Source organism: Protomyctophum parallelum (genome assembly GCF_964188405.1).
Source record: "Protomyctophum parallelum genome assembly, chromosome: 11".
In the NCBI taxonomy this organism is placed as follows: Eukaryota; Metazoa; Chordata; class Actinopteri; order Myctophiformes; family Myctophidae; genus Protomyctophum; species Protomyctophum parallelum.
The window spans coordinates 13,903,449-13,931,159 of NC_139707.1; the positions used below are offsets into that span (position 1 = coordinate 13,903,449).

The following is a 27,711-nucleotide window of genomic DNA, read 5'->3' on the forward strand; positions in this document are numbered from 1 at the left end:
AAAACAATCATTACATTCTATTAATTGTTAATGGCATTTAATGTTTGTATTAGGGGCAAGATGACATACATTTTCCCTTCATGGTCAATGGCGTTTTTAAAACAAACATTAAACTCTATATAGAACAAAGCGGAGATCCGGGCACATGAAACTTAATGTTAAAAAGGAGGAAAACTTTATTCAACAGACATGTTTCGACCTATACAGTCTTCATCAGGGCTGATGAAGACTGTATAGGTCGAAACATGTCGGTTGAATAAAGTTTTCCTCCTTTTTAACATTAAGTGTGCCCGGATCTCCGCTTTGTTCTATATAGATGTGTTATCCCGATTGATCCCAGGAGCACCTTTTTACTATTTTTTTTTTTTTTATACCTGCACTGCTGCACACCTCCTGAGCACCTGGTTGCTTCCTTGCCGCAAACATTAAACTCTCTTCATTGTCAATGGCGTTTTTAAAAACAAACATTGAACTAAAAACAAACATTAAACTAGGCGTCGTTCCTGCGAGTGCCTTCTCGCTGACAGAACCCTTTCTCAGACCAGATGAGTAATAACAATCACATCCATGTGAACTGTGAAGTAAACTGTGAAGCTCTTATCATCATACATCACCATCTTATTCTGGCCAATCACAATTTGCTTCTCACTTTTGTCTTCAATGTTTGTGTTTAAACAACACTCAAAAATGGCCATTCATTTTCAATTGCATTTAATGTTTGTGTTTGGACAAACACTCAAAACTGGCCATAGGAGGAGCTAGTGCCCCTCACAAATGGCTATGCCAACTCCAAACAGCCCCAAAGACACGATGCCAGCACTCCATTGATTCTGAAAACAGATTGATTCCCTTTTCTCAGACCAGGTCAGTGGTATGTTCATGAAAATGGCTATGCCAAGTCCAAACATCCCCTTGATCACATGCCTATAGAGATTTGCGTATTAAATGTTTGGACAACATCTGTAGGAGTACGGTTTTGATCCCTGCTGCCACAGCAACTATGACGTTGTCAAAATACTGTCCAATCAGCACATAGCTGTATACAAACCAACTTTGGTGTGTTAGGGAATATAAATACAGTTGTTGGCACTAATGGATTTAATTTAGATTTTTTGATAACCTAACTTCTAACGGACCCCACACATGTGTGCGATGGTGACCTCACTTAATGAGGACAACAAGAGTGTTACAGATGAGTGGATTGAGAATGGAGGCACTAAAGGTAAAGAGATTGACTTGGAGACTATATTTGCTCAAAACCTATATGTGTCTCCAGATGAGGGCATTGTCCCCATCCCAGAGACACCATCTCCTTCACTTGCTGCCGCTGGGAAGATCAATGAAATTGCAAATAATATGCAAAGAACCATCGTAGAGCCAGCTAGATATAACAGAGGGGTGACCCACACCAGGAAATCCCCACAGCCGGAAGTAGCCCACCACCACTTCACCCAACTGCATACACAGCCAACACAGGCTCAGACACGACAGCTCCAGAACATGAGGAGGAAGTCCAATTTTGTGACAGAGGGGGAGAAACTTAGAGAAAGATCTCGACTACAGCATCAGATCATGTACATGATCAGGGATTTCCGTGCCCGTCTTGACTACAGACCCCTGACCACAGAAGACCTGATTAAAAAACACAGAATATGTGTTTGTGTGAGGAAGCGTCCGCTGAACAAGAAGGAACTGATCATGAAGGACCTGGAAGTGATCACCATTCCCAGTAATAATGTGTTGATGGTCCACAAGCCCAAACAGAAGGTGGACCTGACCCGTTACATGGAACACCAGACCTTCCACTTTGACTACACATTTGACGACTTCACAACCAATGAGATGGTGTATAGATTCACAGCCAGGCCTCTGGTGGAGACCATCTTTGAGGGAGGCATGGCTACCTGCTTCGCCTACGGACAAACAGGAAGTGGAAAAACACATACTATGAGTGGTAGTCTTTCTGGACAGAACGAGAATTCTTCAAAAGGAATCTATGGGCTAACTGCTGAGGACGTGTTTCTCATGTTGAAGAAACCCAAGTACAAGAAGTTAGAACTACAAGTGCATGTGACCTTCTTTGAAATATACAATGGGAAGGTGTTAGACCTACTGAATGGAAAACTTGAGGTAAAAGTGTCAGATCAAGGCAAACAGGTTCATGTGGTAGGACTACAAGAGAAAGACGTCACATGTATGGAGGATGTTCTTAAACTCATAAAAATAGGTAACAGGTGTAGAACAGTAGGTAAGATGTTAGCCAACACACACTCTTCAAGGAGCCACTGTGTGTTCCAGATAATTTTAAGGAGGAAGGGGGAGATGCTTGGAAAGTTCTCACTCATTGACCTGGCTGGGAACGAAAGAGGAGCTGATGCGTGCATTGCTGACCGCCAGACTCGCCTGGAGGGAGCTGAGATTAATAAGAGTCTGCTAGCACTAAAGAAGTGCATCAGAGCTATGGGATGCAAAAACGCTCACATTCCCGTCAGAGACACAAAGCTCACCCAGGTACTTAGAGACTCTTTCACTGGGGAGAACTCTCATATGTGCATGATTGCAACCATATCTCCTGGTACGATGGCATGTGAAAATACCCTCAACACACTACACTATGCTAACAGGGTGAAGAAGCTGACAGTTCACCCAAACCATGCAATGGAAGGGGGTCAAACCAACATCCATGCAGTTGACCAACTAGAGTTTCGGGACAAAGACTGGCTAAGCAGCTCACCACAGGGAGACTACCTCAAACTTCTCTGTGAGCAGAAGGAGGAAGCGTGTCCTCAGCTGGATACCTTCCATGAAGCGGTGTCTCCAAAGGTGGAGAGGGAGGAACAGGTTTTAGAAGACCACCAACCCCCACAGTCTCAACTAGTAGCCCCACCTCCTGCCCAACAGCCTGCACAGCCAACACAGGTTCAGACACAACAACTCCAGAAAGCAAGAAGGAAGTCCAACTGTGTGAAGAAGGGGGAGAAGCTCCAGGAAAAACGGGAAAGGTGTCAACTACAGCAGGTAGCACAGGAGCACATCCCTATTTATGATATAGGGTACATGGTCAGGGATTTCCAAACCAGTCTAGACTACAGACCTCTGACCTCAGAAGCCTCAATTAAAAAAAACAGGAACGCAGTGTCCCATACAGTGGAGATGCAGGAACAGGTTCTAGAAAACCACAGACCCCAAGAGTCCGAACGATTTCCCCTCGCCCCGCAGCCTACACAATCAACACAAGCTCAGACACAACTGAGACACACAAAGAATTTGAGGAGAATGTCCAACTATGTGAAGGAGGGTGGGGCGAAACTCGAGGGAAAAAGGGAAATGCGTCAACTAGAGCAGCAGAGCCAGAAGAGAGCACCAAAGATAGACACCACCATTCCTAACTATGATATCATGATCAGGGATTTCCGAGCCAGCCTAGACTACAGACCTCTGACCACAGAAGACCCGATTAAAAAAAAGAGAATATGTGTTTATGTGAGGAAGCGTCCCCTCAATAAGAAGGAACTGACCATGAACCACCTGGATGTGATCACAATTCCCAGTAAAGATGTGGTGTTGGTCCACAAACCCAAACAGAAGTTGGACCTGACTCGCTACCTGGAGAACCAGACCTTCCGCTTTGACTACACCTTTGATGATTTCAAAACCAATGAGATGGTGTACAGGTTCACAGCCAGGCCTCTGGTGGAGACCATCTTTGAGAGGGGCACGGCTACCTGCTTTGCTTATGGTCAGACAGGAAGTGGTAAAACATATACAATGAGTGGAGATTCTTCTGGAGAAAACCAGGATTGTTCCAAAGGAATCTACATGCTAACTGCTCAGGATGTGTTTCTCACATTGAAGAAACCCAAGTATAGTAATTTAGAACTACAAGTGTACACAACCTTCTTTGAAATCTACAATGGGAAGGTGTTTGACCTGCTGAATAATAAAGCTAAGCTGAGGGTGATGGAGGATGGTCAACAGCAGGTCCAGGTTGTAGGACTAAAGGAGAAAGAAGTCACATGTACGGAGGATGTTCTCAAACTCATTGAAGTGGGAAACAGATGCAGAGCATTCGGTCAGACTTCAACAAACACACACTCTTCTAGGAGCCATGCTGTTTTCCAGATCCTTCTACGGAGCAAGGGGTTGATGCACGGGAAGTTCTCGCTCATTGACCTGGCTGGGAACGAGAGAGGAGCTGATGCATCTAGTGGTGACCGCCAGACTCGTCTGGAGGGAGCCGAGATTAACAAGAGTCTGCTGGCACTAAAGGAGTGCATCAGGGCTCTGGGACATAACAAGGCTCACACACCTTTCAGGGGCAGCAAGCTTACTCAGGTCCTCAGAGATTCCTTCATTGGGGAGAACTCACATACGTGCATGATTGCAACCATATCTCCTGGTATGGCATCATGTGAAAATACCCTCAACACCCTACACTACGCTAACAGGGTGAAGGAGCTGACAGTTAACCCCAACCAGGTAATAGAAAGGGGTCGACCAAACATTCAAGCAGTCAACCAGCTTTCTGCTCAGCTGTTTACTTATCATAAGGCGGTGTCTCAAATGGTGGAGATGGAAGAACAGGTTCTAGAAGACCACCAAGCTGAGTTCAAGGAGTCAATTCACTGGCAGGAGGATGAGAAGGTGTTGGAGATGACAGAGGAGGTCGATTATGAAGTGGACCTGTATGCTGCTGAGCTGGAACAGATCCAACAGAAGGTAGAAATCACCAATGACCTTCAAGATAAAGCGAAGTTGCTCGGTTCGTTACTCCAGGAAGAGGAACAATCCAGTAAGCATATCATCCCAGAGATGCCCATCAGCGATCAGCTTGAGTCCCACGCTCAGCAGTCATTGTGCAAAGCAGCCATGGATGATATGCGACTAACAATAGAGGCTGAAAATAGCACCCTGAAAGAGGAGAACATCAAACTCACTAAAGAAATTACTTGGGCTAATGAGAGGGAAGCTTTGGATGAGTGCCTTAACAAGTGCAAAAAGAAGAGTGTCTGGAAAAGGTTATGCTTCTGGAGGAGATCAAGAGAGGCAGCTGCCTGCGTTGAAGCAGGGCTGGCAAATCATAGCTTGGAACATGACAGGCAGAAAGAGTGCCTTAACAATAATAACAATAAATGCAAAAAGAAGAGCATCTGGAAAAAACTGTTCTCCTGGAAGAGACCTACAGAGGCAACTAAGGCAGCACTTGCAGCCATACCGCTGAAAGCAGACAACCTGCTCGAGCCCTAGCCAGAGACCCACACGGCAGTGGGCCATGGGCAGGATAGTCCACATCTGTGATGGAGGAGACAATCTGTGTGATCTGCATGAATATGACAAAGACACAGGTGAGGTTTTTTTTGCCGGACATTTTCTTTCTGTTTTTCTGATTAGTTTTTAGGTGTACAAAAGCGTGGTCCCTGTTGCTATTAACCTTCACCATATGCATTGGTCCGTAGAGGCGTAGACAGAGTCAAGATAATTATAATTAACTTTAATTATAAAAAACTTTAAATAAAACTGCCGTCCAATAAAGTGTTGCTCAGCATGTCTGTGTCACTGTGCTTTATCTGTTCTCCTGACATTGTATCTGTGATTATTGTGTACTGTTAATTGATTAATTGAAACTAAGCAAGGGCCACGTTAGTGCCGAAATGTGTTAGCCAATACAAAATGATCAACTGTGCCTTTATCTTGCATTCTCTTATTTTGAAACTTTACATTTAAATAAAACTGCGTCCAATAAAGTGTTGCTCAACATGTCTGTGTCACTGTGCTTTATCTGTTCTCCTGACATTGTATCTGTGATTATTGTGTACTGTTAATTGATTAATTGTAACTAAGCAAGGGCCACGTTGGTGCCGAAACGTGTTAGCCAATACAAAATGATCAACTGTGCCTTTATCTTGCATTCTCTTATTTTGGGTTGTGGCCACTTAGTGTGGTAACTTTTTGAGTGGTGCAACCACTCCATTAAGTTTAGCTATGTGTGTCCATCCCTGGCTGGCTGTGTCTGTCCGAGCACGAAAATTGCGTAATAACCAGGTGTCACTGTTGTGACACCTGGTTATTACGCACATTAACTGGATTTGGGGTGGTACAGTACAGTGACAGTACAGTAGAGGGACCCCCTGGGGGACCTCCACACGGTAACTCTGTCATTTCTCAACCGTTTCGGACACAGGCCAGAACCCTGGCCGCGGTCGGACACAGGCCAGAACCCTGGCCGCGGTCCTGTGAATCTGGAACTCTCGGGGACCCTCACACGGAGTTGCACCACTCACTTCACACGGGTGTGATTTTTCTAACTATAGTTCCTGTGCTTGAAGCGTCCAGAGGAAGCACTTAGCACACCTGCCCATATCTTCCAGGAATTGCAGCCTTGTGGGACTGTAAAGGTCGGGTCTATAATGCATCATAAGCACATTCATAATGCATTATAATGCGCTTGCAGCGCTTATAACGCATTATAGCTTATAACGCATTATAAGTGCTGGTAATAATGTATAATTATCATGCTCAGTGGAACAGCACATTATAACTACCATAACTTATAATATAATAATAATATGCTGCATATGACTTTGAGACCTTTGATAATGGATATTATTAGCAATTGTACTATAATAAAATGCACAGGGAAGACATATTTCAATATTCTAACCACACCTGGGGGTTTATTAGAGTAATGTTAACTCCATAGACACATAGAAAACAGAAAAAGTCAAAACAAATCATGGCATGCCATCTGTAAGTGACAAAACATTGCAATGGTTATTAGCAATTATACCATAAGTCTAAGAAAAAATGAAAATGAAAAAAATAAACATGACAATGATAAATATACAATATACAATATATAATGTAAATATTTATTTTCCTGGCTCTTAAAATGTACAATTAGCATGTCAAGTAAAAATCACACTCGTGTGACTATGAAGTGAGGGGCCCACTGTGGCTGGCGGCCACATGAGCTTTTTGAAAATGAAGCATCATTTTGACTTTTGCACAGTATATGGCAGTCACTTTCATTCATTGCAGATTCACTGCCATAGACTTGGCTTAGTCTGCCAGTAAAGAGAGCTGGTTCAACGGTGCAAAGTTGTAGTTGTGTTGTTGTCCCTGATTTGCCGGAATGAGATGATGTATGATGATGTACGATGATAAGAGCGCCCCTCACTTCACACAGGTGTGATTTTTATTTTACATGGTGAGAATGTATTTCTGGGTCCTGGGCCACAAACGTCACGGTATGAAAAGGTATGGGAACTCCTGTTGTAACTGTAAGGTACTGTACAGTAGATACAGTCTCTTATCTGTCTCATGTGGTGATGATAAGGATTGGAAACAAATCGTGTCAGTCAGGAGGCTCACTCTGAGAGAGGTCTTGGGTTATTCAACTCACCAGCTGGTGCTGTTTCTTGGCAGAACTACCATATCTAATATATTCAGTCTCACTCACCTGTTTGCCTTATCTCATCTGAAATCAAACGTTATTTGTCCCCCAGTCACTGTATTACTATTAATGCCACTTAGGCACTCACTCCTAATTGCTATGTGGGTTAAATCCAGAGATAACGTATGCAAAAAACAAACACACATGCACGCATGCACGCACGCACACAGCCACACACACCTGACCTCAAGCCTGGGAAGGGAGGGATGTTAGTGTGTGGGAGCAGTCACATCTCTGTGTCTTCCCACGACTTAAGAATGCTCTCAAACACTCACACTCTAGTGAGGGTCCGAGTTTGGTTCTTGTGGATGATTTTAATGAATCCTGGAGGTTGAAGCCATCCCTCCCCATCTACCTGCACCGGAACACTTTCATCTCCAAGGATGGTGATCTTTACCGTACAACACTGTGCGATGCGGTGATGCTGTAGATTAACAACTCTAGACACAGCCATCTGCATGATGCCAAACACAGCAACCACCTCCAACACCTTATCATCAAACGACTGAGCAGCGAATAAATCATTCTTCTTGGTTCCTCCCCAGAAGTTGGTCCCTCCTGCATAGCTGGGAATGTTCAAAACAACGATACCCTGTAGACTGGGCAACGAAATGGGACGACCATCACACTCTAGTAGGACCCTCTGTTCCAGGTTCCTGTAGGTTCTTTGTAGCAGTTCACTGATACCCATAGTCCCATACCACATCCTGTTCTTAGTACGACTTCTGTATTTTTCCGGATGTTCATCTCTCTTGTTGTTGAAGTCCAGGGAGATTTTAGCATCCAGGCCTATGCCAAAGTAATTATTCATCACAAACTTCTCTGTATAACGTTCCATGTTTTCAGTACTGGAATCCTCTGTAACCATAGAGGGATTAGAGGGGGACTGTTGCTGTGGAAACGTGGTGTCATGTAACATAATACTCCACCTGTCTAACATCTTGATGCTAGCTCTTTCAAGTTTCTCCAGTATCTGAGGTACTTGTTTGTCATCATCGCAGGCTGAACCCCATCCCAGAACCCTTGCCAAGTCATTCCCCGTTCCCAATGGTAACACACCCAGCTGGCACTGTTTGTGCAATTTTTGTGTGTCTATCTCAGACAGCACCCAACTGACACTTCCATCACCACCACACACCAAAATACTAAACATATCAAACTTCTGATACAGACGCAGACCTAGGTGTGGTCCTCCTTTCCCCAGATCAAACACTTGAGCAGGGTTCAGCAGCTGTTTGAAACGTCTGAGGAACTTTACTCCCTGGTTGCCTCCACTCTTAGAGTTGACAAAAACTAGGAGAGGACTGGTACAGGATGGAAGACAGGATGCCTCCCAGAAACCATCAGAGTCAATAGTGTTGAGTGCAGTCGGTGGGATAATGAAGACTTTACACCGCCCCAGAGGACACTTGGAAGACAGCTTCTCCTTACAAAGAGTGTGTACCGTAGCTTCACACCAGATACATCTCCAGTCTTGCAATCTGAGGACACTGCCACATGTTTTATCACAGATCGTGCATTTAGCATGGATGGGCAGGTTCCCCTCTAACCACTGATGAGGCATGGAGATCCCCTCCTCATCCTCGATGATGTCTTTGCATATGGATGCCAGGGTGGTCCATTTACAGTTGTTGGTCGCATGGACAGCACAGCACTTATGAGCCTTGAACTTGCACACTTCACAGGATAGTCCATGTGAGGTTATTCCAGATATAGCTTCTCTACAGACATTACAGTATGTTAGTTTAGTGTGACAACGAGCATACCAGTTATGCATCCCATTGAGGTCCATACTGTACTGGGTAGACTCAAAATACCATGCAGTGTCAGGGTTAATACCGGGAGGCAGCGTGTTTACCCTAAACCAGCCTTGCACAGTCAATGTGTTGAACCAGAAGGGAGAACAGCTTTCATTCAATTACATTGCCATCCATAAATACAATTAAAATAAATGTCTAGAGCCCGCTAAAGGTATACATCAATTTCCAATATATGAATTATTCCACGTACACATTCAGCTGACAAAGCAGCAGGTTGAAGTTTTTCTGTTCAGTATTCCCTCCTGTAGCTGTGGAAAGAGTAACCTCTGTTGGTGTCCGTTTGTGTGTCCATGTGTCCACGCTTGCTGTGATCTTTCTAAAACGGTTATGTCAGTGCAGTTGCATGCACAGCAATTTTTCAAATGAACAGCAGGGAAATTACATGTCGAAAGGTTTAAATAGGTAGTGAACAATTGACATCACACTGACATCACTGTGGGAATTCATAATCCACCACCCACCAAATTACTGAGGAGTCAATATGACGTCGTGTTGATGATGTTATCACCCAGCAGTGTGCACATTGTCCATACTAGAGGCGCTCACTCTTATGTTGCACTGCATGCAGATCTGACCTAACAGTAACACCATACCAAAAATAAAAAACTCACCAAAAGCCGAATTAATCTTGGTGAGTGACGAGTTCATCCCCAAATTCAGGCGTGACAAATCAACTGAATTTATATGATAGCCTATATGTCAAAAGTCGGTGGGACGAACCCGTATTTAGGCATGGCCAAATATGAAGTCTGACCGACTCGACAGTTACGTGCATTACAACCATACACACACGCAGACACACACAGAGACGTGGCGCATCTCTGTGTGTGTACGTATGTCCGTACGTCTGTAATTCACGTAACTCGAGAACCGTTCGCCCCACCTACTACAAATTTGACACACACATGTTCCACACCCCCACAGGGAGTGCAGTTCCCGGTATCGAGCACTGCACTCCCTGCGGGCAGACCCACGGTTCTCCAGAACCACCACAAAAGGCTCTGGTCAGGCTCTGCCAGTGGGCCTAATCAGCCTAAATCCCCTCACCTGTGCAGCTTCCAGCCTCTGCCTCAGCCAATTGATTGCCATGTCAACCCCACAGCTGCCAATTGATTACTTAACCAGTCCACTTTTTTGTCAGTTTGCACTCTCCACATACAGGCAGACAGACAGATACAGAGATCTCCATGTGGAGACAGACAGTTAAAATGGGTGCTATGACGACAGGTAGCCTACTGCATTCTACAGATATCTCCATAACAGTAGGCCGGTGGCCGACGCCCGACGGGCACACTACAAGTCTAGTAGAAGATAATGCTCAACGTTGTCAGTGTTGTTGTCAGCCTGGGAGAGAGAGGAGGAGCAAACCATGCCCAGGAGACCATTTGTAGGATTTGTAGTCCATTGCGCCTCTGGCTCCAATGGAGTTCGTATATCTTCGTATATAGACAATCTTTGTTGTAGGCGAGAGTTGCAGCTCCGTCCATCGAGCAAATATAACATTTCCTGTTTACTTTCTGGTGGTGCGCTAGCAAATATAAGGCCTTCAAAGTCAGAATAAGAGCCAGGTAATAAATGTTTTTTAAAGTCATACATTTATTTTAAAAATCACACCTGTGTGAAGTGAGGGTCGCTCTTTATATCATCTTACAACATGATGATGTAAAACAAACATTGAGACAAAACAAACATTACATTATCTTTATTGTCAATGGTGTTTTTAAAACGGTGCCGTGTCATTAGTCAGAAGGTTCATTGTTCCGAAATTACTATCCCTATCTCTAACCCTAACCTAAACCTAACCGCAAGCACGGGAGCAAACCTAAACCTAACCGCAAGCACGGGAGCAGTGCATGTTCGGACTAACGGGACTTCGGATCTATGGGCAGTTTCCTTTAAAACAAACATTGAACTAAAAACAAACATTAAACCTGTACATAGGATGTATGATGTATGGCATACATAGGATGTATAATAGTCTTTTTAAATGGCGTATACTAGAGTAGGCTACTCATATGTAGGCCTACTGCCCATTAAATGGGCACACATTAATAATATATAGGCATAGGCGGATCTAGAAATGATGGGCCCCTGGACCACCCCCCCCACCACCCCCCGGAGCGTGGCGCATACTGTCTGCACACGTGTACGCATAACAATTATGACATATAGGCCTGCGATATTCAGAATTTACAGCAAGGGATTGCTTAAAAATAATATACAGCCAAAAACTAAGCCAAATAAATGAGAAACTGAGGGTTTAAACACTTGCAGTAATGTACCGTATCATGATGGTTTAGGAGTTTGGAGTTATTTTATTGACACAAATGAATGAGCCCATTGTTAATAACAGTGACAAGGACCGTGTGTGTCACTGTTATTCACTGTTACCCCTTGGGGGCCCCTGAGCTTGAGCCTCTTCGCAGTCACGCGGACGCTCAAGCTCAGGGGCCCGGGCCCAACAGGCCCGTTGGATAATCCTCCCCTGTGTATACGTAGGACTACGTTTATTTTATTTTATTTTATTTAAATTATCTATAGATTTAATTTGAACAATTTTAAAATATTGTCTTAATCATAATTAGCTTTTGTCATAAAAAGAGAGATTTTAACCTAGTTAAATACGGGATAATGAATGAATAAATGTATTGACCTAGTTAGCTATAGTATATAGTAGCCTATATGAATGATCACAGACATTCTAGGTCTAACCCTAACCCTACTCAAAGTTAGAAATTTGCCATTTCCAGACTATAGTGGACTCTGGACGAAATTGTTTTTTTTTGCTTCAACTTGTCTTGTGTTCGGAGATGCCTCCTCTACAACACCACACTCCGCTAAGCAGCAGAGGTGTAAAATAAAAAGTGGAGGACCGTCAAGTGTGGACAGAGGTAAATTAAGAAGTGCCATTTCCAGACTGTAGTGGATAAGGTTCTGTCTCAAGTAACTGGTCTGAAATATGCACACGTTCGGGGGATACACGGTAATACCACACTCTCCACTTAGTCCACTAAGCAGCAGAGGTGGAAATGGCACATTTTTGTTTTTATTTTACACCAGGCTCTGCTGCTTTAGTGGAGAGTGGACTGTGAGAGTGTTGTAGAGGAGGCCTCTCCAAACGCGTGCTTAACTGCGTATGTCAGAACTGCAGTTGAAACATTTATCCATTTAGCTATATTTTCATGTTATCATTTATTTCTTTATTACAAAGACATATCATGTGTGTTGTAGAACATCGTTTAAATGCTTAATTTATAGTTTCAATGTGCAAATGAATAGTTTTTCAATGGTTTCAGTTTACTCTAGAGGATACTCTTATTTTGAAGAGACCATCCACCAGAAGTCTTATACTTGCTGGAAAAAATTTGCCAAAAAGACACTGCTACAGCTACTGCTAGTGTGGCCAATGGTTGACGCTGGTGCATCAACATGCCGGCTGCTGTGATTATGGAGGAGAATTATGATAAACTACTTGAACAGTGTGAAGCACAAGAACTTGAGGTCAGATACTTTAATATTATTACAAAATAAATAATAAGGTGATGTGTTGTCTTTTCGTCAGGTTGTTTATAAACTATATATTGACTCATTGACAGTTGCTTTAGCCAGTGTTAGCTTGATGGTATCCAATGCTAAAGCTATTAATGCTAAAGCTATTAATGCTGGAGTGGATTGAGTCATATTTCCCCATAAATACGTTCACTCACTTCGTAATAAAGGATCGTTTTAGCTGCTGTTGGTGCCAATTAACGAGCTGTTGTCGCCAGCTTTATAGTTATTAGTAATGGAGCGCGTACATGCTTGTGACAGTCAAGTCCACACTCCACACAGGTTGTTTATGTCAGCCAAGTGATATACATATCAACATTTAGGGGCTTGATTGGAAACTTTATTAACAGTAGAATAAGCACGGAAAGCACAGTTCAATACGGTGTGAGTATTAAAACACCCATCCAAGAAAGCAGCTTAATTGTTTCTATTAGGGTCCTTCATTTTCAATTGATCAGAACATTTATTGACATACAAGTGTGTGTGTGTGTGTGTGTGTGTGTGTGTGTGTGATTGATTGATTGAAATATTTATTAACAGTTTGCAGAATTACAGTACATTTCAAGCACAAACTCAATACAAAGACTGTTAACTGTGAGTGGACGACCCAATTAAGCATTACACTTGTTTACAACAGGGTCCACATTGTTCAATTCATCAAAACATTTAGAGGCATACAAATAGACACTTCTATGTAGCTAAAGAACAGAACAGGAATTCATCATATAGGAAGCAAAAAGGGAAAAGATACATATACAGTGAGGGGAAATGGGGAGGGGGATTCAGATTTTACAGAGGCCAGTTTCGAATTGCAGCCATCCGTAGGTGCCCTTTGAGAGCGGTTTTGAAGGAGTCAAGGGATTCACATGTCTTAATGACTGTTGGTAGGGCGTTCCACATTTTGGTGGCATAGGAGCGAAAATAATTTAGTCCTTGTTTTTGCCGAATCTGGGTTGTACATGGTTTGTTGCACTCCCTCTGGTGTTGTGGGTGTGGACTTCGTTTACATTAAGGAAGTATTTACACAGGTACATGGGTATCTTGGTGGTGTATCGAATCTTGTGGACCAGACCCATTGCAAGATGCTGTACTCTGTCGTCGACCCTAAGCCATCCCAGCCTGTCAAAGTGGGCAGGGGTGAGGTGGGTTCGGGGAGTGAGGCCAAGTAGGAGCCTGACCAGTTTGTTTTGGGGAGGTCTGGAGCCTTGTTTTAAGGGCCTTTGAGGTGCTGTGGTACCAAGACGTGGATGCATAGTCAAAGAAACCTTGTACGAGGGCTCCTGTTAAGGTCTTCAAGGTGTTTTTGTTGACCAGTGAGGAGATCCTGTAAAGGAATCTTGTTCTTTGATTGACTTTTTTGATTACGTTGGTGGCCATTTTATCACCGGAAAAATTGGCCTCCAGGATGGAACCTAGGTAGGTAATTTGATCTTTTCGTGTGATAATATTGTCACCCACTCTAACCAAGAAACCATCTGCCTTGCTGAGATTACCATTTGATCCGAAGAGAATGGATTTAGTTTTTCCCAGGTGTAAGGATAGTTTGTTATCAGCGAGCCAGGTGCAGATTCTACCGAGTTCAGAGCTGAGGGTCTTTTCAACCTGCAGTTTGTTCCTGTCCGAAACCAGCAGTGCTGAGTCATCTGCGAACAGGAACAAGTTGCAGTCACAAGCTGATGTCATGTCGTTACCATATATTAGGAACAGTAAAGGCCCTAGTATGCTTCCTTGTGGGACGCCACAGCTCACTGGGAGGGGGGGGGGGGGGGGGGCAGTGTTCCGTTCACCTCCACCATCTGTTCTCTCCCCTCCAGGTAGGATTGCATCCAGCTCACTGATGTGCTATCAAAACCAATAGCTTTAAGCTTGTTAACCAGTATATGGATTGGTTCACGGTGTCAAAAGCCTTTTGGAGGTCCAGCATGACCATGCCGCAGTATTTTCCAGCATCCACCTCGTGTTTGATGTGGTCGCTCAAATAGAGGAGGCATGTGTCAGTGGAGTGGAGTTGTGTGTGTGTGTGTGTGTGTGTGTGTGTGTGTGTGTGTGTGTGTGTGTGTGTGTGTGTGTGTGTGTGTGTGTGTGTGTGTGTGTGTGTGTGTGTGTGTGTGTGTGTGTGTGTGTGTGTGTGTGTGTGTGTGCGAGAGAGGGGGGGGGGGAGAGAGAGAGAGAGAGAGTGTGTGTGTGAACAAGCAAACACGTTACACACAACCATACTATGATATACTCGACTATTCATCTCCTCAGACACCAGAATCATTATATCCGGAACTCCTTGGCTAATATCAACCTATAATTGGTGGCTTACTGGCAAAGCCAATTGGTGAAAGTGGCTTTTTAATTGTACTGTAAGTCTGTTATATTTTTCAGTTGGGTTATGATAGAGCTTCAGCCTATAACCTAGCCGCAATTTGCAACACACATTTTTATAATGGTTGAATCTAGAACTTGCAACCCCCTCCATTGACAGGCCCATTCATCCAAATAGAAAAGTCTGATCTGCTAGTTTTAAACTATGTTAAACTCACCAGCATTGCAGCTGTAAGGCAAGCTTGAATTATCCTCTTTCAATCTGCAAAGCGTTTGTTTCATAAAAAGCATTTGTTTCAAAACTATACATGTTATGTGCTACTTTCTGTCAAGACATTCCGTGCAGGTGATTATTTTTCTAAGTGTTGGAGTTTTGAAGCGCTCTTCGGAAGTCACTGAATGGCCCTGCGTACCACCTGTTTCAAATTTGCATGATGAATTAATGAAAACGATCGCTTCCAAACTCCAACACTTAGAAAAATGATCACCTGCACGGAATTTCTTAACAGAAAGTAGCTCAGCTTTGCAGATTGAAAGAGTATTCTGGCATTACAGCTGCAATGTTGGTGAGTTTAACGCCGTTTAATACAAGCAGATCAGACTTTTCTATTTGGATGAATGGGCTGTCAATGGAGGATGTTGCAACTCTAGATTGAACCCATTATAAAAATGAGACCCATCTGAACTGAGTGGTGCTGTACTAAACTCATGCTGTAGTACTGTACTGTACAAGCCCTCCTCCCTGGCCTGTGTGTGTGTTAGGCTGCACAATAGTGACACTTGGTGGTCAACAAACGTTATTTCCGTACTCTGATGGACACAGGGACATACTGTACATACGGACACACATAGCTGTGTATAGGAGTGGCTAGCACCACTCAATAATTGAGTGTTGCAAATTGTGGCTACCTACAGTATAACCAGTGCTCTTATTTCTAACAGGCACCAGGAGGCATCGCAACACCTCAAGTCTACGCTCAGTTGCTTTCTCTGTATTTAGTTCAAAATGACATGTAAGTTGACCCTTCATTTTCAGATTGTTCAGTTTTAGTGGTGGCACCTTCAGAGTTGAGACATCTTTGACTTGATTTTTTTAAGATATTTTAAGGTTTTCTGCCTTTATTGTCTGAAAATGGGGAAAGGAGACGCCAGCCGTCCGGGCCCATCTTTGATTTTCTGTGACCCACTTACAATTACACTTACACACACTAATAATGTTCAAATTATTTACAGAACCATTGATTCCATTTGATTACTCACTATAGTAGTTAATAGACTTTCATTGCAGGCTCTAGTCTTGAATAAAATCACACCAGAAATGTAAAGATGTGACTGTGCTATACTGTGCCTAAAGCTTGCAGATTTGTATTTTACATTAAATGTATGTCATTAATGGGTTTTTGCCACTTAAATGAATATGAAAGATGCTCTCACTGGCATATTTAATTTATCACCTTTGACTTGGATTAAATAACTGCAGTTAATTATGTTGTATCATAAGTTTTTCTGTTTCTTAACACACATGCTCATTTTGTTGTTGCTGCTCCAACAGGAATAATGCCAGGTATCTCTGGAAGAGGATTCCTCAAGCAATAAAATCGGTAAGAAGGTTTATCTGCTCATAGCTGCTCTGCTGAAATATTGCTCAAAGCCATCACAAAAGTGCACTACTTCTGATTCAACAATAAAAGGGCAAGGGAACTTGATCAATAAACTGAATGTTTCAGAATAACAACCGTGTATTGTATCCTTCAGACATTTTCGATACATAATACTATACCTTCAATACTTTTCCCCACATTTGCATCAAATACAAAATAAAATGGCATTACATACATTATTCACAATTTCAATTGAAGAAAACATACAGGATAGATCAGCAGGATCACATACTGTACAAACAATTTGTTGAGTTGCTGCCTCATGACAAGCATTACCGTGACTTTTCGTGGCTCTTGTTACATGCAGGCAAACCCAGAGTTAGCAGCCGTTTGGGCTGTTGGACAACGCATTTGGCAGCGAGACTTCCCAGGCATCTACACGTCGATTGCAGCTTTCCAGTGGTCTGAAAACATCCAGCCGGTCATGGAGGCCCTGCGAGGTACTGAACGAATCAAGTGTTTTTTAGATTATACTTAATAACTCTTAACTATAAATGCAACGACACACGCGTTCCACACCCCCACAGGGAGTGCAGTGCCCGGTGTCGAGTCGGTGGGACCCACGGTTGTCCAGAACAGTCCCAAAAGGAATCTGCCCGGGTCTGGACAGTGCCCCTGCCCAGTGTCCATATGGATGGAGCTGGTCTGTTCTGTATAGACTCCATATTTGGGCATGCCTGACAAAGAAGTCCATATATGGGCATAAAAGGGACACAGGCATAATATCTGGGTGGGGATGGACCAACTTGCATCGTTCCAAGTAGGCCAGTGCCCAACAAGCACCGCTGTAGAGGCTCCAACACATAATATCTGGGTGGGGCATGCATTATTGCATTTCCAACTTGCATCGTTCTAAGTAGGCCAGGCACAAACATTATGCAAAGCTCAGCCAATCACAGCACAGAATGTTGTAGACACATTTTTTGCCACATTTGTGTGTGTGTGTGTGTGTGTGTGTGTGTGTGTGGGGGGGGGCGGCATGTGATTGACATTCTTTCCTAATGTTGATGTGTGGTCAAAGTTCCTAAATGTTGAACATGGGAGTGATCTTTTTATTTTCAACTGACTGTCCATTTTGATGTCCTGTTGATTTTGCGTCAATGTATTGTCCTTTTAAATTCAGGCAAGTTTTATCAGCTCATTTCATCACAGCTAGTCCAATCTACCTCTCAGTTAGCAATGTGTGGGTTGTCTCAATGCAGTTTAGACCTTTTAGTAACAGTTGTGTTATGTCATGTCATTTGTCTACTCAAGTCAAAAGTATTTGTATTTTCTATTTATTACAAGCATATTCCATGATAACATAATTCACAACTATCAGGTTTCTCTCCCAATATTAAATTAATTCTATTAAGAAAACATGCTGGAAAAATGTATTTAATGGCCTTATTTTTCCTTTGCACTGCTGTTATCTTTGTACACTCAGCAGGGGGCTCCACTTGAACACATGACATCATTCAAGTTGTGTCCCAGCTGGGGCAAACAAACACGTTGGGCAATTAAAGGCAGCCAGTTTGACTTTGTTTTGTAAGGCACTAAAATACAGCAGTGCGGTGTACGGAAAACTATCTCCGCTCAGTCATCACATCTGTAGTGTACAGTGGGGGGATTCTCTTTTTCTTTTGCTCAGAAATAGTTCCTTAAGACCATTGAATCAATTGGATATATAGATTTATCCCTATACTGTATATCACCCCTCATTGACCCCCCGTTATTTGTCACCAAGTATCACATGTTTGCTTTGTAAGAGTTTAAGAATAGCTTGTCCCTCTGTCGTGGTTCCTGACATTGAGCTGTTATGCACAGTCTGACCACTGAGTTTTGATCGATAGACTATTTTTACTTGAATATTTTATTGATATTTTACAGCAGTATACAATAGGTTAAAAACACTTTCCATTGTAGCGGCAAGCCAATTAAATATTCAACACTCAACACTCAAACAAACAGTGCAACAAATGACAATACAAAATATGAAACTATTCATGATAAGAGCACCAGTGCTTGTTATGGAGGAAAGATTAGGAATTAAATGACCTAAAGTTATAATTTTTGCTGGCTATGATTTTCAATCAATCTAAAGTTTTAAATATGGACTGATAGTTGAATTGCTATAATAAACACTAGGGCTGGGACTCGATAAATGTCTCTAATTAATTTCAGACATTGTAATTAATTTATTAATTGTCCCACATTAATTGCATTTTAAAACTAATTTTGGTATACGAGTGAATATATGGGTGGTCTGATCGGCTTCTCCCATTGCGTGCACTGGTATGATCGGTTCTTTCTAATATCTTTCTAATATTTACTCAGGGTAGTAGTAGCTGAGCACAAGTGCTCTTTGTCAGCAACGCCCTGCACATACTGTACAGTATACAAATGAATGATAATTTATAATGAATAATGGAACGAGAAGACCTTCCACATTCCACCCCTTAGTAATGCATTTCCCAATTACGACAAAAATACTATGATGCCAGGTTTCCATTCAGCTCACAATATCAGTTTTGGACAAACAAGTCCCTATCTTACATGGGATGCGATGCGTCTAGTTTGGCTTCAAGTTTCCCTGTAGTGGCATGATGTAACGTTGTAATCATTGTAGACACAACAACTGCATCACAAGGGTGTTAACAGGGACATGCTGTTTACCCCTGCAAACTCCTGGGACAGGCACATGGGGTTCCTCGTGTTTACCTTCCCCCAGGAGACTTCTGTCCGATTTCTGTCACTGCGAGAGGGGAACATGGCTCACACTGTGACATGTGACACATGCAGCAGCCGGTGGGGTGGGGGCCAGTTTCCCCGAAAAGATCCCTGGCAAACAAGCAGGGAGGAATATATGACCTGGATGGTAGAAAGATATCGGGTATCAGTGTCTGTGAAGGGCTGCTATAAAGGACAGGGGGGTCGCTAGCTGCTAGCCAGAACAGATATCACCACCTCACAGTTGTTAGTCAGACACTGAAGGACAAGGTCTCTGTCTTTGCTTTTGAATATTTTACCGACTTGTGGACGCGAACACGAAAAGAACATTTTAGTTTCTTAGTTTAGAGGAGCTTCCTTTGTTTTAGCTTCAAGATAATGGACGTCCAGAGGACAGGAGGGTCGGTGGTTCGTCCTCCCAGCCCAATGGAGAGCTTGGAGAAGCAGCTGAGCTGTCCCATCTGTCTGGAGATGTTCACCAAACCCGTGGTCATCTTGCCCTGCCAGCACAATCTTTGCCGCAGTTGTGCCAGCGACCTCTACGACTCGCGCAACCCCTACCGCTTCTCTGGTGGCGTGTTCCGTTGCCCTACCTGTCGTTTCGAGGTCGTGCTGGATCGACATGGTGTCCACGGCCTGCAACGCAACCTCCTGGTTGAGAACATCATTGATCTCTACAAGCAGCAGCAGGAGGGTAATGTGGACAACGGAGGAAGCACAGAACCCACCCTGAAACCCAAGGAATCCCATGAGCCCATGTGCGCAGAACACGAGGAGGAAAGAATCAATATCTACTGCGTGACCTGCCAGATGCCAACATGTTCCATGTGTAAGGTGTTTGGCCAGCACAAGGACTGCGAGGTGTCACCTCTAGCTAGTATTTACCAGGCCCAGAAGGGTGAACTAAGTAATGCTATTGATGCCCTGGTGGCCAGCAACGGCCGTCTCCAGGCCCTGCTCAACCAGATGGAAGATGCCTGTCGGGTGGTGCAAGAGAACGCCCAGCGTGCCAAGCAACAGCTCGGAGAACGTTTCGACCTGCTCTACGCGGTGCTGGAAGAGCGCAAAGGCCTGCTGCTAGAACAAGTTGGAAAGGAGCAGGACGACAAGGTGGCGGCCCTGCGGGCTCTGGCTCAACGCTATGGTGAGCGTCTGCAAACCAGCTCAGAGCTGACCGACACAGCGGTGAGGGCGTTGGAGCAGAGTAGCGCTGCAGAGTTCCTGCTGGCATCCAAGGGCCTAATCTCACAGACCAAGGATGCTGCCAAGGGGTCGCTGGGTGAAGAGAGACCAGAACCAGGTTTTGAGAAGATGGACCACTTCACGTTGTCAACGGAGCATGTGGAAAGGGTTCTTGCAAAAATGGACTTTGGACTTGTTGATGATGATGAGTTTGAGGATGCAGAGGGTGAAGGGGAGGAGTGATGACTTTTTGAAATGATGAATGTACTTTTGTAGGTTCTTAAACCGCTATTATTATGGCAGGGACATGAGTTGCAATTTGTTATTGAAAGTAACAGCGAGTTATAATGGGCTTTAACCATTGAGTGCAATAATTGACTTCACATTTGTACTCACTCTTTCTTAACCTTTTTTATACTTTTGTACTTGTATGCCAGATTTAGTCTGGTAGTATTAATGTACTGTAATTATAGATTGATGCAGATTGACTGTCTTCTAAGATGTAAGACACTGCTTTTTCCCCTCACACACAGCTTTAAGGGATTAGTGATTTATTTGTTGACTTCTCGTTTGTACAAATGATTTATTATAATTTAATTAATGCTTGGAAGTTATCGTGTGCACTTGAATCATTGACTATACAAATCAACAAGCTCTGGCCTCAATGGAGGCTGAAAATAAACAAGGTGTCTGAATTTGATTCACGTTTTTGTTATCAGGCCTCAACTCATCCAAGCAATGTGAAGTAATCTATTTAAACCCAAAACATGGTCAAACCCAGAACTATGCTGAACTTAAGTCTTTACCTGACAATGTAATATATTTTTGCAGACACCTCAGTGTTTCACTTACTTGGCAGAAGGCCTCACTTAATACATCTAAAGTCCTTGCCAAATGCTCTGTGCTTTGACTTTGCTGGCGAAGAGCGGCGTCTATTTTTAAATGGCGAGAGGCTGAGAAATGATAGCCCTGGAATAGACCAGTCTGTGCAGGGCAGGTGGGGTTACCCCGCCCCCACCATGGACTGGCCTTCCTCTGCAGCAGAAGGTTGTGGGCCAGAGATTGGAGCGGGGGGGCGGCCACATGGCCAGGCGCCACATGACTCATCTCTTGATAGCACCCTATCGGTCAAGAGGCTGTGGTAAAAATATACACCGGCAAGGGACCGAGTTACAAAAAAAAAACCTGAGGTGACCTGCTTGGCTTAGTTTTGGAATAATGACTTCATAAAAGTCCCCGTTCCTTTTTAATGTACAGTGAGTGCAGCTATTAGACCTGTGAAATCACGCCGATAGCGCAATATTGTGTATTGGTGTATTAACAAACAAACAAAAAGTTCCTGTACATTATTAGTGTGATTACATAAAATGAGTTTGATTACGTAAAAGAGGTATTCATTCTGTAGAGATGTGCTCCACCTCATAAAAAATATCTATGAAAGCACATTTGTTAAAGGCGGAGATGCAGTCCTTCTGTTTATATGATTAATATTTTTAGTGTCCGACTCCAAAGACCACGTCTGCAACTCCACCAGAAGCATACGTTGGACAAAAAAAATAATAGAAGAAAAATCAGAGGAAATGAGGTCTCCACATAGTCTGCAAAGTGAACATATTTCATTCCCTTGGTTTCCACCAATTTCAGCATTAAGACAGAAGCAAAAACAAGTACAGGGTTAACCGGAAGCGCCTTTTGGACAGCAGAACTGGGGGAAAATCCTCCTAACAAATCCCCTTGCATTTTTCCCGCTCACAGCTGTCCTTTCTCATCCCTGTTGTTATTGTTACTGCTGCTAATGCTGGGGGGGAGGAGGGGGTCGCTGTTGGTACACACACAAACCGTTGCTAGGCTGTAAAGCAGGACAGGCCATAACCCTCTCAGGTATTTACATGATAGCTGTCCGAGCAGCAACAAACAAGTCCCAGCGACACAGAGCTGTTGTGTCAGCTCGCCGTTATGATCACATATCCCCGCTCTGCTGCATTTGGCGGTTCGAAAATTACGTGGCCACTAATGGCATGTGTCCACTGTTGGCTGATATGGTCTGGCACTTACTTACAGCGTTGTGTATCACGGGCAGCGCAATTGTCTCTTGTATAATGCCATTATCCAACTACATACAATACAAAATATGAATAATAACATGGTACTGATATCAATATACTGTATAGACACTTTTTATTTGGCATTAGTAAATAAAAACAAACTTTTATAGAGTGAGTAAGTGACAACACGTCATGGAGGTTATTTTGCACAGATACAGGCGTGTTTTGAGATTTTGACTTGCTCTTTGGTGGGCCTTGGAATGGACAGCCTACATAGTCTTTCTTACCCCAGAACACCTCATGTGAGTGCATGGGGTGGTTGAGGGCACCGTGTTCATCAGAACCAGGTGCACATGGAAGAGAACTGGCAACCGTAAAAAGGAATGGAATATAATGAATCCATCCCACATAACCTTTTATCCCATGTTGTTTTGGATGTGAATGTTTTAGAGTACGGTGTATGATAGTTCACCAAATACATGAAATCATAGCCAAGTTGGACCTTCATACAAGGAATGTGCATTGGCACGTGGCACAGTGACAGCTCAATGTTTAATGACTAATGGAGTACAACTCGTAGCTTATTCCCGTAGCATATGTATTAAGTATATTTTATTGTCAGTGTATCAGTTATAATGCGGTCAGCTGTTAGACTACAATGATATACAATAGCTGTAAGTAAGGTCATGTACTGACTTGCTTATCTAGACATAATAGTCTCCTAGTGGTCAGTCAGTGGCAGAGGCATAACAGACATGCAATTTGAATATGATGTTAAAACTTAACACATGTTCAACATGTATTTCTGTCTCGTATGTGCCACGTGCTTTATTTACGTGCTTTCATAAACAATGTACCGGTACTGTGAGTGTGAAGAGTGGAGCAGACATACATTCGCATCTTAACTGAGAGATACTGTAGGAATGCAATGTTAACCTCTACAGTACACACACAGATCACAGGCATACCATGCTTACCCTACATGCTATCAACATATCCCTACAGAAGAAAATGTACAGCTAGCTTCACATAGCACCCAAGTGTATAATGCTGGCATGATGTTCTTCATGCATTCATTCTACTTAATAGGAGGTTTTTCACTTTCAGCCCAGTGGTACAGAAATACATTCAGAATGACAATCTGATGTATGCACCCAGTGTTAATTCTCATCCATCTAGCTATGACAAACCAAAATAAATGTAACCACTAGAACCTGGCGAATGACATCCCTATTTTGGTCATTCATTATAGGTGGATTTGTATTATTTTGTGTTGATGATCACCAATTTTCATAAATGGCTAAATCAGCACATCTATGGGCTTAATATGTGCCATGATGTGACACGTTCAGTCAGTCATACTGTCTTAATACCTTACTTACTTAAAACCTTTACACTCTATTTTTACCCACCATGTACTGCTGCGCTCACCATCTAAAATCTAACTCTTGTAACTCATCAGCACATGGCACATGGTCTCCAGTACCCAGCCAATATTATGTTTAAAATGACCCTTTATAAATTGTAGTCAGCAGGTTCTCATTGCTTCCACAGAAAGTATGCATTCATGAAAGCCTGAAAGGCCATAAAAGGCCATACAGCCTGGGACATTGTGAGCCCCTGGAATATGGAACTCTGAGGACACTAGCTGTATTTGTTTTGAATTACTTCTGAAAGTCCAGGGTAGCTTGATTGTGTTGATTGCTTCATGTCTAACCTTTGCTTAACTACGTATATTGTATCATTTTGGCATCACAGAAAGTACACGTCAGCGTGCATACGCTCTGGTGGCCCAGGCTTACACCTCCATAGCAGCAGATGACTTTGCAGCCTTCGTAGGTTACTCTGTGGAGGAAGCTGTCAAAGGTGACTCTTTTAACTTTTATCCATCATACACAGAAAAGTCCTCTTTGTTCATTTAAGTTTAAGAATGTACATTTGTATACTCTGAGGGCCGGGCTACACTGGGCGTGGAATTTTCCGCCGGAGTCCGCAACGGTACGCTGCCACTATAATCAATGGAACCCGGCTACACCGAGCGCGGGTGGTGGTGCGTAAGCTCCGCCCAAGTGCTCTATTTTTCCGCGTGTACGTGGGGGTTACGCAACTCTTCACATCGCCTTCAGAGGGAAAAAACAGTAAATACGGAACTCCCCGTGGGACAGACACATTGTCGATGGAGCCACCTAGCTGCTTCCGTTCCGCCCGCGGTATGGTTACGTTCTGTCCCCAGTGTAGCCCCCCTGTCAGAGTTGAATTTACACAGGAAATCTTACAGTGTAAAATCAGGCTCTGAACTATTTTAGATTTTCATGGTTTATATCATCTTAGAAAGAGCTATTTGCTCAAAGTACCACTCCCACTACTGTAAAGATGGTGCTTCAAACTGGAGCTAGTTGGTGTGCGTGACTCTTTTGTTTGTCTTTATACAATACATTTTATGATCAGGGGGACGATGTTTATCAGTATTGTTTTAGCCAATGACTCCATCTCCCTAATTTAATAACTGATATTCTCTATATCTCTTTCTGTCTCTTTACTGAGTATCATTATTGTGTGTGTCTCTCTCTCTCTCTCTCTCTCTCGCTCTCGCTCTCTCTCTTTCCCCCCCCTCCCTCTAGGTGTGGTGAGTCAGGGTTGGCAGGCAGACCCTGCAACTAGGATGGTAATGCCCCAGAAACCAGGTAGGTGGCACTGTCGCTCTTTCCCACCTCATCTCATCAAACCAACTCCCCCCACATGCACACACACACACACACACACCTGTAGCACACGTGTGCGGTCCAAGCGTGGAGGGCAGATTCAAACTCAATCAGTCTTTTCACACGTCTTTGCTTTTCTCTTCTTTGGTCCAGCTCCACTGGCAGGATGTCCCATCCATCACTATCTAATCCCCAGTGTTAATTTTACATTCCCATTTGGTTCCATTTCTACACTCTTCATATAAAGGATTTTACTGTGCAGAGTGCAGACATGCATGTGCCGGCCCGGACGGTTAGCTCAACCGTCTGGACACCTAGGCTGCCAAGCCAGCCGGTCGGCGTGCTGCGGGTTCGACTCCAGAGGCCGATGGCCTTTGTCACTTCCCATATATCTCCCCCTTTCCTGTCTGTACCCTAAAAAAAAACGCCAAAAAAATATCATCAAAAAGTGGTGCCAGGGTTCTTCAGAATAAAGGTGATAGAGTGCCAAGCAGATGGGCAGATTTTAATCTGAAAAGCCCCGCCTTCCATTTCCCCCCAAAACCGAGAGGTATAATGTTCCATTACAACCTCACACTGTCAAGTCTGATCTCTCTTGTTCTTTAGAAGCGTTAATATTGCAAACAAGATGATTGGTTAAGTCAGAAATTAAGACCTCTCAAAACCATGGAGAGGTTCCAATTTGTGCACGGTCACACTAGGTGTCTAAAACGTATAAATGATGCATCTAGTCTTAAGATTTGTAGGTGCTGGGAGTGACGCGCATGGAAATCGATTTGTAGGTGTGTCTTTTGCTTAACTGAAGTTGGGGTGGTTCAGCTCACTGAAAGAAAACTGTAGAAGGAGAGCTTGACGAGTGGGGTCAAACATGTGCTTCTTTGTTGACAGCCGGTCAAAGTTCACTGAACCGACATTCTAAGTTGCCCAATACTTTTCCCAATCCTTTCCTATGACTGGTGCCATATTTTTGGGTCCAATGCCCAACATTCGATATTGGAGAGTTACATCTGGTCACAAAAGATCACAGGATCTACTGAATGTGAAGGGGGTACTATAGGGGGTTGTCATACTGTGCTGTATGGCTCAGCATGTCAGTTTGTCACCCTTCACATTCAGTAGATCCTGTGATCTTTTTGTGGCCAGATGTAATTTCCTGAGGTCTAGTAGGACTATAGTAAATAATAAAATAATAAATTGCTATAACATTTTGTAAAAAAAAATACATATTTAGCCCCATATTCGAATGCCCCCGCCCCCCCCTGTAAAAATAGCTAAAATCACTAAAACGAAAGAAAGCAGCAAATGAAAAAACATTTAACACTCATCTTTTACTTTCTCTAATAACAACCTAAAACATGAACCTTGGTTGAAAAAAACCTTTAGTTGTCCTTTAAAAGAGACAAAGACGAAGGACACCTCTCTCTCAAGCTTTTCCTCTAACCTCTCCCTGTTTCTTCATCTCCAACAAACGTTCTCTTTCAACAGATCCGCCCCCGGTCTCGCTGGTTCCAAATGAGCAGCAGTTGGCCAGACTCACTGACTACGTGGCTTTCCTGGAGAATTGATTGAACCCCACCTCCTCCATCCTCTTCGGCCAGGAGGAGACCCTCATCAGGGTCACCAGGATCCCCCTCTTGGATAAGATACGCATGCAGAACACGCTCATACAAGTACATGCGCAAATATGTATTTTGGGGCATGCTTTTGTCAACTTGACTCGCCTATTTATATTTACAGAATGATAGACCTGCTTCAGTTTGACCGTACCTTCTTATTCTCCCTTTTTATTTTTTTTGTTTTATTTTTTCCTAGCTGATTGTATGTCCAGTATTGGATCCAAGCTCAGACTAGACACAGATGTCATAGGATATTGAATTCTCATTTCTGTCTTATGTGGTGGTCAGTACATATTCTCCATATAGAATATAGAGCCATATAGAACTAAAACAAAAAAAGACAATTGTAATCTGTTCAGGTGACAGACGTCTTTGCACGCATCGCCAGGTGGAAGTGCTGAATACGATACATCAGAGTCCCATGCAGTGCATGCAGTGCCGCTGCATGAGAGTTGGTTCACTTGTTGGCCTCAAACTTTCTAGTAACTTCTCCCATCTTTAGATGTTAGGCGTTTGAACTTTTATGTTTCGACTGATGAATAAATATTTTGATGTTTGTAATTCAGAATTCGTCTCTTCTTCAGAAGTATACTTTATTTTCATCTGTTAGAATTCGCTGCAGATCGCTTCAAGATGTTAGGAAGGTCTGAATTCATTCTGAATC

The 27,711-nt window shown here is 43.2% G+C and overlaps 4 protein-coding genes and 1 pseudogene across 5 annotated transcripts; 4 read left to right on the top strand and 1 right to left on the bottom strand.

The window, feature by feature from the left end:
* Positions 1–1,152: 1,152 nt before the first annotated feature.
* LOC310866896 (kinesin-like protein KIF2A) lies at positions 1,153–5,247 on the top strand (the record flags this gene model as incomplete). Its single annotated transcript, XM_083776693.1, is given in 4 exon segments — positions 1,153–1,431; position 2,882; positions 2,885–3,018; positions 3,346–5,247. Coding segments are annotated over 4 exon segments (2,316 nt in total).
* LOC310866387 (kinesin-like protein KIF2A) lies at positions 1,501–2,868 on the top strand (the record flags this gene model as incomplete). The annotated part of the gene is made up of 1 exon (XM_083775993.1): positions 1,501–2,868. A coding segment is annotated over one exon (1,368 nt), but the record flags the coding sequence as incomplete, so codon positions are not given.
* Positions 5,248–7,679: 2,432 nt separating the features above from the next.
* On the bottom strand, positions 7,680–9,017 carry LOC310866897 (diacylglycerol kinase delta-like; annotated as a pseudogene). The gene has a single exon. The product of its transcript is annotated as a diacylglycerol kinase delta-like (transcript).
* A 3,635-nt stretch (positions 9,018–12,652) lies between these two features.
* On the top strand, positions 12,653–27,608 carry cops8 (COP9 signalosome subunit 8). Its single transcript, XM_083777105.1, has 7 exons — positions 12,653–12,774; positions 16,075–16,145; positions 16,685–16,733; positions 17,101–17,233; positions 24,488–24,595; positions 25,351–25,413; positions 26,917–27,608. Exons 1-7 carry the CDS (start codon positions 12,703–12,705, stop codon positions 26,994–26,996), a joined length of 576 nt encoding a protein of 191 aa, XP_083633231.1. The 5' UTR covers positions 12,653–12,702; the 3' UTR covers positions 26,997–27,608.
* trim63b (tripartite motif containing 63b) lies at positions 19,716–21,379 on the top strand. Its single transcript, XM_083777103.1, has one exon. The coding sequence runs from the start codon at positions 19,881–19,883 to the stop codon at positions 20,925–20,927; it is 1,047 nt and encodes a 348-aa protein (XP_083633229.1). The 5' UTR covers positions 19,716–19,880; the 3' UTR covers positions 20,928–21,379.
* Positions 27,609–27,711: the final 103 nt, after the last annotated feature.